This window comes from Chiloscyllium plagiosum, unplaced genomic scaffold, assembly GCF_037043375.1.
Source record: "Chiloscyllium plagiosum isolate Xiang-an unplaced genomic scaffold, Cpla_swu_hap1 HiC_scaffold_10, whole genome shotgun sequence".
In the NCBI taxonomy this organism is placed as follows: Eukaryota; Metazoa; Chordata; class Chondrichthyes; order Orectolobiformes; family Hemiscylliidae; genus Chiloscyllium; species Chiloscyllium plagiosum.
This window is the reverse complement of record NW_028270148.1, coordinates 63,659,302-63,671,871: the sequence shown is the minus strand read 5'-3', so window position 1 is coordinate 63,671,871 and position 12,570 is coordinate 63,659,302. Positions and strand designations below refer to the sequence as shown.

Genomic DNA, 12,570 nt, shown 5'->3' with positions numbered 1-12,570 from the left:
CCACAGTCACAAAAGTGCATACAATAGACAAAATTGATTTATATTTTGCAATCCTTGTGAACAAGACTGGCAGTCATCTAATGGAATAGTTCCGACCTGAAAAGTCATGGGAGGAAGTGATGTACCTGGCAGAGGGGAAATCAAAACTCCCACAGCTGATATGGTAGATCAGCAATCGTAGGTTCATTACAGTGGAGAAGGAGGCCATTTTATGCATCATGTCGTAACTGCTGACTACTATGATTTAGTGCCAAACTCCTGCCTATTTCCCATAATCTTGCATGTCATTTCTGTTTAAATAATCAACCAATGCTGTCTGGCATGCCTCAATTGAATCGTCCTCCAACACACATCCAGTGGTATATTTCAGGCCCGAACCACTGGCTGCACAAAAACATTACTTCTCAGTGTAGCTACCAGAGTTAACAACAGTTCCTCTCAACTTTGTCAGAAGTTTAACTGGATTTGTAGTGCTAAACAGAGTCCAGCCAGCTGAAGAGGGACAAATTTATAAAACATGATGTAATATGCAAATAAAGGCATAGAATTTTATCATAATAATTCATAAAAACAGCCAACTGAGCCCGCTCATTGACATCATTCTCCTCCTCCCCATATTCATCTCATCCTATCGGCATCACCCATTCCTTTCTACCTCTTCTGTTTCACAGCAACTTCTTAACACGTGAATAACATTTGCCTCAAGTATTCTTTGTAGCAGTGAGTTCCCTCCTGAATTTCCTATTGGATTTAATGATGAGAATCTTCTCTTTTTAGTGCATGGTTCTGAGCCCATCCACAAACAAAAATATCTTTACCATATCTATTCTATCACACTTCCATAATCTTAAAAAAAGATCCTTAATAGTGACCCCCTCAGACTTGCCCTGAGAAAAGACACCAAGCTGATCCAGTCTTTAGTGAGAGATACAACTTTTCAGTTATGGTATCATCCTTGTAAACTTCTTTGCAAGTCTTATAGTCATTCTATATCCTTTTAAGGATTCTCCATTTCAACCTCTCTGCTTGCCTGAGGTGTGTTCACCCCCAGGTTAAACCACCACCAGTTGTGTCTCACTCTCTCTAATGAAACAGCCCTATGGTTCTCAGAGACTTTAGCAACATTACCTTTACCTATATTCTTTAAAGAATACAGACACTAGACTGTGCGCAGTAGTCTGAGTGTATTCTAACTACAGTGCATTAAAATGATACCAACTCCTTGAAAAAGAAAATCCATGCAGATCTTACTGAAGAATGAGTGATTGTCTGAAATGTGGCAAAGTCAGAATGCGCAGCAAAGATTTGAAACAATACAGTACTTTGTATAACCATACAAAGTTCTTTCTTTCTCTGACGAATAAACAAGTCTAACATCATTCTTGGCTGGTACAAATTTCATATTAAGGACAAACAAAGGTCTCCTCCACTACAGGCCCAATAAAAACATACTTTACAACTCATTTAGGTAACATGGACTAAGTATATAAACATTATCTGATAAAAAAAATGAAAGCATCATATCACTAAAGTTATTACTTAGACAGTTATTATTTTCCTTTTTCCAATACTCTTCCCACTTTTATATCCTTGTGGCAAAGCTCGAAGTGACAGAATTTCCATAGTATTCTCCTGATCATTGATTTTGTGGATCTTTCACTGTAGTTAGGGTGATCATGAGAATCCCCTTAGAAATAATGGAATAAAGCACACTTGCATTACAAGTTTGCCATCTGTGTGACAAAATTTCTGTTTGTATACTGTAAAGGTGGAGCCACTATTAAGCAGGATTCTGGAAAGAAACTGACTATAGAAACCGGTTTGCACCTAGGTAGCAATTTAAGAGTGGTTGATTGTAAACAGTAATATTTAAAAAGCTAGTTTTTTTTGACACTTTCAGTTAACTTGTAACTGTGAGCTTTGACAAAATAACAATTAAAACACTAATGTAAAAAAATGTTCAGAGGTTAGATTAAAGCAACTGACGATTCCAAATTTTTAGACTTTAATTCATCAACTTCTCGATCCTGGGCTATAGAGGTACTTCTATTGTGCATAACTGATTACCTATTAACTTTCTCAACGTCAGGTTCTGTGTAAATCAGGTCAGAAATTTACAAGTGTAAATTGAACTAATAAAGTAAATGCAAACAACTTCACTACATTTTATGGCTTTTCAACTTGTTTCCTCAAGTTTTTACAGAGCTGAGCTTGGGACTTGCAAGAAACATTTTTATTTGTTGCTTGTGGCTCACAAGAATAGTAGTCACAAGTGTAAATGACTTTTTTAACCACCTGACAGCCCAACATGAATTGTATATCAGAATACCTCAAATAAATCATTTAAATACATGTTTGAAGATGTTGAATAACTTGGAATAGTATCAAGGGCTTACTATGACTAAAGAGGTTTTAAGCTGAAAATGCAATGGCTATTGATGAGGATATTAAACTGGTCAGAAAGTGTCATCATCACAGTCACTCAAATTGCTACAATTCTGATCAATCTCCCTACAAACTGATAAAGTAACACACAACCCTGATAGCGGCAAACCAATTTTCTATTTAAAGTTCCATCTTTTGATTTACTATATGTTCAGAGTCTGTTTCAATGTTATCTCCTCCATTAAAAAAAATTCACAGGTCATTTTGTTTTACAGCTGTAACCGCTGTGTAGGAAATCTTGGTTCTATTTAAATAAATGATAATTATCACAATATAATTTTCCAAACTGTTATTTTTGGGAGTCTTAGCCTGCTGACCATTACTGTGAGTGCACATAGTAGAAACAAGCATTTCCTGAAACTGCAATTGATGCAGAAAGCATAAACCATTTATGATGCACAGATTGTGTTGTGTCGTAATAAAACAATTAACATTTACAGTGAGAAGCTGCAGTACCTGCAAAGGCTAGAAGTAGACTAAGGGAGTTTCAGTAATACAGATCATACATTAAACTTTCTTTAATAGGGCTATATTTCTAATGAATCATAGAATTCCTACAATGTGGAAGCAGGCCATTCGGCCCCTCGAGTCCCTACAAACAGCATCCCACCCAAACCCACACCCCATCCTTGAAACTCTGCAGTCCCCATGGCTAATCCACCTATCCTGCACATTTCTGGACTATGGGAGGAAACCGAAGCACCTGGAGGAAAACCATACAGAGAGAATGTGCAAACTCCACACAGACAATTGCCCGAAGGCTGAATTAACATGGGTCCCTCGCATTGCGAGGTAGCAGTGCTGACCACTGAACCACCATGCCACCCTAAATTGATTAAACCTGCTGCTGTACAGTGCACATATTAAAAGCAAGAAGATAATTAAGGCAAGGAGCAAACAGACCTTACCCAATTCTTCTTTATTTTTCTGACCAAGTTTTTTTCTCAATCCTACTCTGATTTCTGGGCCCATCGCATGTTTCATGTGCAATGTCACAGAGGTGGGCAGCACTATAAACACACTAATGTTTTAAGAGGATTTCTTCCAAAGTACAAAAGATGACATGATAGATTATGATTTATTTTCATGGCACAGTTCTTCAGGCTATTTAAAATTTATTTTCAAATCTTGTTTCTCATTTATTTTCAATGCATGGTTCCATAACTTAAATCACAAATATCCATTTAACTAGACTTCACCTTTATCCTCCAGTTAGTAACTTAAATAAATTTACACAAGAAAATATTTTAATATGCACAAAATATTTTCCCCAGCAAGAATCCATATCAGGGAGCATAACAGGAACATATATTAACTGTCCTGGATAAGCTCTTAAATCCTTAGGGCCTACATTAATGAAGTTTTAAACTGCACAATTCCCAACAATTCTGTTGTCAAAATGTCTGAAAAATGACCAATAATTGAAAATGTAAAAAAAATCTTTTATTTCCAATAAAACATACTCACCAGAAACCAGTTGTGCAATCACCTTCATCACTATCCCCTGAAATTTTTAACCAAGACCTAATCCATTTCTGGGCTTTCATCCATTTCATCATTGACCCTTTCTGACTTGCTATTTCTAACTCACAGTTATCTGCATTCTTCTGTGCATCTTTTACCATTAAACCACTAGTCACTCAGACTTGTCATTCTACTTACTTGACACACAGACAGTTGGCATTCTCATGTCACTCCCTCAGATGAGAATCTTCAACTTCAGGATTCTCCAAAAACAGAAACCTTTTTCAGAAACCTTTTGACCTAAGCTGCCTATTAAATTGGACCCCTCCAACTCCTTTGTTAATCACCATAATTTCATTTGGTATAACAAAGTTAACATAGTAATTTCTTTAAAAATGCACCAAAAACACCTTTTTTTGTTAGATTAGATTCCCTACAGTGTGGAAACAGGCCGTTCGGCCCAACCAGTCCACCCCGACCCTCCAAAGAGTAAGCAGTTTATGAGTGATCCTCATCTAAGAATTACAAATAGTATTTCATGTATGTTTGCATAACAAGCTATTTTAAAAAGCTGTGCACAATAGTTTCTTGATTCTGTTTGCTTTGCAGAATATCAGTGAAATACCCCATTTGTGACGAAGAGCTATGCACAATAGTTTCTTAGAATTCAGTCTTCTTTGGAGCAGGGAGTTGAGAGCTGGTGTCTCAGGAAAAGTGCCCAGCAGCAGAGCAGTGAGCAACCTTTCATCACTGCATCTGTCAGCAAGGAAAATAAATGAGAAACTGAAGCTGAAATTTTAATGAATACTGACACTATACATCTAACTGGAATCCCAATCCTACCAATATTGCTGAATATAGTATTGACATTAATCTACAAAATTGAGATGAACCTGCGTATTAATATGCAGGTGATTATCAAAAATTCCTCACTGGTTGACAGTGCAACATTTTGTGATGAATTGAATTGCAACAACTTCAACCTCAGGTATTGACTCCTCAACACTATAATTACCTCACTGCATTGGTATTGATTATATTCAATACAGCATGTTCGTCTTTTTAATGTTCTTTGTACTGAGGTGAGAAGGTTAGTAACAACTACATGCCAAACTGATGTTTCTGGACCAGAAAAGCAGCAGTTTGAAGTAGAAAGGCATTTATAAATTCAAGGAAAGATTTTTCTCTTCTTGAGTGCAACAGATACAGGTGTACAGGTGATTTCCTTTATCAGAGTGCAATTTTCCTCCAATTCCAATTTTCCAGTCTGTGTTGCCCCTCGGGATTTCCTATGACTGGGTCCTATTAACAGGAAAATGTAAACATCACCTTTGCCATCACCACCTTGTTCATTTCAGATGAAATAATCTGAATGTAAACTACTTTTTCCTTCTTGCTATACTTCAGGTCATGCCACTAGCATATAGAAGAGAGTCAGAGACTTATTGCACATTTGACCAATTATGTCCTGCCAGGTCTCTCAACTTCACTCATTCCACTTCACCACAGTTTCCCTGTAGCCGAGCATTTTTTTTCTCTTTTTAGCCTTGTGAAAGCTACTCATAAAATTCAACAAAGGTTGTATAAATGGATATCATTGTTAATTGTCATTATATTGTGATTATGTCAATTTGTTTTCTTTTCAATATGGCCTTTAGTTTTAAAATTGGTTTTATTTCTTTTCTGTTCAAAAGCTGTTTGTGTCAATAAATTGTAATATTTCTACTCAGTTACTTACTCATTTGTATGTTGGAGGTGGGTACAGTTTAATTAGACAGCTTTACATGTCACCAGGTACCATTCTTATTCAAAACAGTCAGGGGTTATATTACTGAAACCTAATGGTTGATTACTGCTTCACCAATATCTCCTTTGGTAGAACAGCAAATATTTTGTTTATTTCAGTTCAAAGACAGATTTTTCTTCTCTTTTGATTACCTAATTATATAGATACCAACCATTATTAGTTTTGCATCTTTATTAATCTAGTACCAACTTTGGCCCTTCCTCCCTATCACATTAACAATAAAGAAAATGCTTGTGTTCAAACCACCAAGGAATACTCATTTTAGTCTCATTATGAACTTAACAGAAACTCCAAATCTATCCAAACTTTGAATGTCCCTGTAATATCTGGAAACTCTTCTGAACGCTCAACTAGAAACAAGATAGAGCTGTCACATGACAGGTAATGTGTCGCTCACTTCTAGTCAGCCTGCTTTTCATAGCAACTTCCCTTGTTAATTTTATCCAGTATAGTTAATGTATGCCCTGCTCATTTGCTCTAAGTAGTAAACAAAAATCCTATACCCACATCTCATAGTCTCTTACACTAAGGGAATTTCTCTCAGAATTCCAAATGAATATCTGTCCTTCCTCCCTATGAAATGTCCAATGACATTAAAGCCCACGCTTGGTAGTCTAATCACTACTTTGTATCTTTGTTTTCCTGTTTTCAACCTTGATAGTGTTCTGCCTCACAGTCCTTGACTCATCGACTTTTTTTTCAATTAAGAAAATGGAAGCAATTAACGGAAATGAATTCCACCAGGACATTGTGTAACTTTGTCAAATTTAGTTTTTGATTTTTATTGAAAAAACATTTTACAGGAATCTACACTTTTGGACTAAAACTAATTCCTAACTTCTCCAATGAACCAGCGAACACCTAATTCATACACTTCGCTATCAGCTTAGCTAGTTTTGATCAGGACTTAAAGGTACCAGAATTAACTTCATTAGTGATGAATATCAGTTTGGATTCTGCTTGAAGTATGTTTTCTGGATATCAGCTGAGATCAGGTCAGAGTTCACTGTTGATGCACTGTGATATAAGTGACTGTTCACTATCAAGTATAAGCTCCGACATGACGTATGCTAATGGAAGTAAAGTACAAATACTTATAAAATCATGCCCCGATCAGTGGCTTCTTTCTTCCTGGAGGAAAGGAGAAAAATAAGACCAAGAGAAGGAAGTATCCACTTTACTGGGAAATCTACTTCAGTGGTTCTTACACTGGCCAAGCAACATACAAATGAAACTCACTTACAAATAACGTAATTAATAATGATAGTAAAAAAAGTTTAATTTTTAAAAGACATAAACAAGGGAGTGTTCTGACATACTTCCTCTAATGGTTCAGTGATTAATGCACTTATTAATGTTGTAATAAGTTATTAAAACCAAAGGGATTTCAGGATTAATCCTGATCCTATGTTAAGTCACCTTATTTCCACCAAATGATAATCATACCAATGAAGCTCAGTGCTCAGGTATGGGAAGGTAAAACAATTATTAACCCAAGGTTCACAGGCCTGATGTATCTGCAGTGACCCCTCCTGGACAGTACACGTTGTGGCCTTAAGTGATAACATATTCAAACTAATATGAATACCACACTTAAGACTTGTCTGTCAATAATCAATGCTATAACGTACACATGGAGAATGGTCGTGTGGCTGAAAACAGACACGGAAGAAGATTCATTACACTTAAGGCCAGATAAAGTAAGAAGAAACACAACTTAAATATTTGGCCTCAGTTCAAAACTTTTGATATGAATATTAAAATAAGTAGCGTAATGATTTAAAAGTCATGAGAAACAAAGAATTAGATAAAGTACTTAAGGTCAGAAGAATACAGAGAATTAATCTTAACCAGAATAACTGCAGTCAACACACCACCATGCTGGTAATAAGATACTGATGTTTACTTACATTTAACACTGGACAGAAATATATTTGGTGACTCTGTTGTAGTGAACAATATGATACAGCGTTTAGACAACCATTGACCATTTATACAGACAAAACTCATCAATACAAACTCAAGAAAACACACCAAGAAGTTCTAAAGTGGATTCCATCTATCATTAGCATCCCAGAATAGCAGCACCTCTTGCAATTAAATGTTTACTGTACCTGCACTTCTACCTAGCTTGGAGGCCATTGAGTAAATAGGAATTGTTATTTCCATAAAAATGAAGAGTCTTTTTGTTTACTTAACCACTACCATCCTAAACAAAATACAGAAAAATAAAAATGGAAATATGTGGAGTATTGAATACTTTTTACTCTTTGGACACTTGTAAATGATTTAGAATGCACAAGATCTGTATGACAAAAACATTGTCTAACAGTTTGCATTAACAAAGTTTGTCTGTAGCTTAGAGAAGAACACAAATATAAAAAGTCACAAAATCTAGGCATTGAAGCAACAGGAATTAACAGTTTCTATAAGAATATCTGTTGTCCTGTATGGTTCCAAAAGTCTTAAAATTTGAAAGATAATATTTATCAATTTGTCAAAGTGGGAAACAGGTATCCAGCTTTATAAATTACAACAATAAAACTTTAACACTTGCCATCACTTGCCATGGTAAAACCAGAGATGGTAGAGTCAGTATAATTCCTGAATCATTTCTGGATATGACTGCTTTTGTTTTGGGTACATATTTTTACCAATATTTGTAATTCTCACAAGACATGTTCTTTTTTAAAAGTTTTGAAAAACACTATCAGAACTTGAAATTAAATTTAAAAACCATGCCATGTTTCTCTACTGATCAAAGGTACTTGTCTCCAAGTTTAAATCTCACAGCAGGTATCAGGCTTTGTAGCAAACAAACGCCTAGATTTAGATCAGTGCTCTAATAAAGTTTGGGCATTGATCTGTAAACATCATGGTAAAACTGCCTGGCTTGCAATAATTTAAAAAGGAGTTTTTGAGCCTTCACTACCTACAAATGCATACTTTTATATCTTAAATACTACCGGCAGTGAGTTTGTTTTTATTCTGCAGGTTGTGATGATCTGGAATGCACTACCTTAGAGTATGCAAAGGCAGATTTAACAGCTATCCAAAATGAAGGATATATCTGAAATAGTTTTTAAAAGAACAACTACAGTGAACAAGTAGGGATGTAGGGTTTGTTCAATAGTTCTTTCAAAACACTGGTAACGATACAATAGGCTAAATGGACTTTTTCTGCGCTGTAAGATGCTACATTGTAATTTCTTCTGGTCTCAGTTCTGTCCCAGTGACCTTTTTGATTTGCAGTGTCCAATTCTCAGTCTTCTTAAGTGAATCTTCTTTCATTTATGCCTTGCCATAAATGTACTACTAGTCAGATCCATCATGCCAAAGCTTTTAGAACAATGGTCAGTGCTGCCCCCATTCCCATGGCACTCAGCTCTGAGTGACTTTTCCTGGACACATGTGATTTGGGCATAAAGGACAAACACGTACCGGTTTAAATTGCAAAGAGACTCCCTATTGTTACCTCTGATTACTGTATTCACTGGTTGTTTCAGATTTGATTTATTCTTGGTATTCATTTCCTTAACTGGAGCAAACAAGTTAATTGTTTTGTGTTTAATTAGGATTTGAAAATGTTTTTGCTATTGCACAGAATTAGCAGCAAGACAAACCACTGACAGTGCAGAATACATATAGAGTAAAGATTCTACAATAATACTCCCAATAACATGCCTTAATTCTGACCTCAGACAAGTATACAGTTGTAGCTTTGCTTAGTAATATGATAAAATTGTCGATATTATAAAATTTAATTTAAGTTGGGGACAGACTCACATGTTGAAATGAACTGAAACTATTTCCATTTCACTTGGAAGGCTTTCAGCTGTTGAAGTTTGGGGTGGCTTCTGACCTACATCTTGGCAATGAGAGGGCAATGTTGCTACCTAATCCAATGTTAGGCAACAGCAGAAATGAAATCTAAGAATGCTCAAGATCCTGCTTCAGGTATCAAATATTAGAGATTTTGAACTAAATCAACAATCTATGACTTGACCCTGAACCCAACATGAATTGAACTGAAGCAAAAATTAGTTTGATGATTCCAGTTAGTGCAGCTCAGCAGTCACCAAATTCTTGATTTCAGATCTCTCTGACTGCTTGGTGATCATGATCATCTTATTGTACCTTGGGAATTAGATCTTGCTGCTCTTGTAATACCTTCCCTCAAGATCATAGTCACATAAACAATGACTGTAATAGGAACAAAAGTTCTGGAAAATTACAGATAATTAGAATACCTTATGTTAAGATTAATTAACAAAATGAAAAAAAGCATATCACTGAAACCCAGGTATCATCTTTTTAAAATAGTACATCATTCAGCATGAAATACAGAGCTTGATTCGAGCCTTAACACTGTGCAAGTAAATTCATTAAAATTAATTTGATTGTAAGACTACTGTTAAAATTTTAGGCTTTTCCCACTAACTTCAAATTCACTACTAACCCTAACTTGAGTTTAAGATTAGAAATAGCATTTACAACTGGGAAGAGTTTTATATAACTTAATGTATGAGTGAATAAGTCTCAAATATGAAATTCAGATATAAATGTCAATACGATGGGGACTTAATTCTTTTATGCAAAAAGGCACAAAGCACTTCAAAGAATAAATTCTATTTTCCGAAACCATGTGCAATTAAACTAATTGCAATTAATCTAATAAGTAGCTTTCATTATTACAAAAGCAATACAAAGGCTTTAATCCTAATGGGCTTTAATTATATACACAGCACCAAAAGCCTAAAAACCCACCATTAGGGTCATACTTAAATATTTCTACTCAAGACAAGCTGTACACTATTTGCCTATTATGTTCACATGGAAAAGATTTTAAATGCATTTTATCAGATTAACGAGTACATAAACACATTTACACAATATACACCCTGTCAGACTGATATAAGGTGCCACATGAAGGGCATCAATTTATCGTGCAATGAAAATTATTTCTCTTGGTGGAGAAAAGAGTTGCAATTTATTAACAGTGCATTAAATAATCTGTGCAGCTGAATTTTAAGTAGGATCTCCTGAAATTTCACAAACAAAATACACTACTCTTTTGGAGGTTAGCTTCTATGTGAAATACGTTTGCTCTGAACTAAGTATTGTGTTTTATATATGGTGATGTAAATGCATTGATTTCATGCAGAAATTGTAGCGTCATAGTAAAAGACCTGCAAATTGGTCTCCTGACTAATTTTACAATTAATAATTTATAGGTATGGGCAGTACCGTGAAAGATAGGCATGATGCACAGCAAGCGAACATGCATCAGTAAGTTTTCATGTCATAATTGAACACATGCGTTATTGTTGCATGTGGTCAGGCAACGCACTCTATTAATGCACTGAAATCTATGCATTAAACCCGCAAGGTAATTCAAATATTGTGGCTATGTGCCTGTAGTCTCTGCAAAAACACCTGTGGTTTCAGTAGGTCAACCAACCCACCATTCATCCCATTGTACACACTTCTGTGATGAGGCGAAAGCTCGTCTGGCGCTGCTGCTGCCGCCGATGGTCTCCGCAGGGTCCCTTCCTTGCTGCCGGTCAAGTGTTTCACATGCTCGGGACTGCCACCGTAATGTTGTTTAAGGCGCTCGGGGCTGCCGCCTCGGTGCTGCTGCAGATGCTCCGGGGTCGGAGTGCCCACCATCATGTGCTTCGGGCGCTCGGGGCTGGAGCTGACCATGTGCTTGGGCAGGAGCTCGGGGCTGCCGGTGCCCAGGGTGTGCTTCTGCTGCTCGGGGCTGCCCCCGGCCGCAGCGCGGTGCTTGTGGAGGTGCTCGGGGCTGCCCGCTGCCGCTAACTGTTTGTGGTGGTCAGGGCTGTCGGTGCTCCCGGTGCTGGAGGTGCTGCTGCCGTCGCCAAGGTCCCTCAAACCACTTGTGGCGTTCAGGTGGAGGAGGCTGGACTGGCTGTCTATGGAGCTGCGGCTGCCCGCGCTCTTGTCCTCGTCCAGCATCAGGCACATCTCCTTCAGTTCCAGGTTCTCCTTCACCACCTCATCCTGCCTCACCTCCAGCTCCTTCATCTTCTGCAAGTACAGGGCAACTTCTTTGCGCATCACTCCCGCCGTGTACCTGCCCAGCCGCTGCCACTCCCGGGACACCTTCTTGCCTTTCTGCCGGTCGTCGTCCAGGAAGCAGCAGAGGTCCCGCAGCTCCTGGTTGTCCTCCTGCAGCTTCTGGTTGACCTCCTTGAGCCCTCGGATCTCGGTGAGATGGACCTGCAGCCGCCGGTTCACCTCCTTGATCAGGTTACTGTGGTCGATCATCACCGTCATCTTCTCGGCATCCGATCTCCGAAGTCTCCTCACCAGCTCCTCCTTGCTCCACTTCATCAGCTCTTCGTCCGCGATTTTGCACAGCTCCTCCCTCGAACCTTCCGCGTTTTTGGTCATTTTCCTTCAAAACCCCCCTCCCGATTAAAACAAAAATCCCGACCAGACCTTTTTATTTTTTTTTATTCTTAAATTATTGTAAATGTTGTTTCCCACCTCCGACCAGATGCGAACGCTCCGTCCCCGGGGGGAGGGGGGCTGTGCAGCATCGTCCTGGGGGCTTCTCTTGTCTGTGGGCAGCACTCAGCGAGTCCCCCTGCCCGCTCGCAGCACTGTCTCTGCGGAGCTGAGCGGAGCTGAGCGGAGCAGATCAGCCTCTCCCGCAGCCGCAGCCACAGCCGCCAATCCCCGCTCTCCGCCCGGAGGGAGTCGTGCCCAGGCTCCCGGCGCATGCTCCCTTCCTCCGCTGCCGCCTACCCGGCAGCCTGGGAGCTGTAGTCCTTCATTCAGGCACCATTCCCCACCCCCACCGGCGAACTCTTCATTTCAATTCATCC

The 12,570-nt window shown here is 38.3% G+C and overlaps 1 protein-coding gene across 1 annotated transcript in view; it reads right to left on the bottom strand.

Annotated features, from left to right (window-relative positions):
• The window catches only part of LOC122552886 (coiled-coil domain-containing protein 85A), a 765,857-nt gene extending 753,490 nt beyond the window's left edge, over positions 1 to 12,367 (bottom strand). The window contains exon 1 of the mRNA XM_043696030.2: positions 11,182 to 12,367. Within this exon, the coding sequence (XP_043551965.1) occupies positions 11,182 to 12,133 (952 nt within the window). The 5' untranslated portion in view covers positions 12,134 to 12,367. The remainder of the gene's footprint in view (positions 1 to 11,181) is intronic.
• Positions 12,368 to 12,570: the final 203 nt, after the last annotated feature.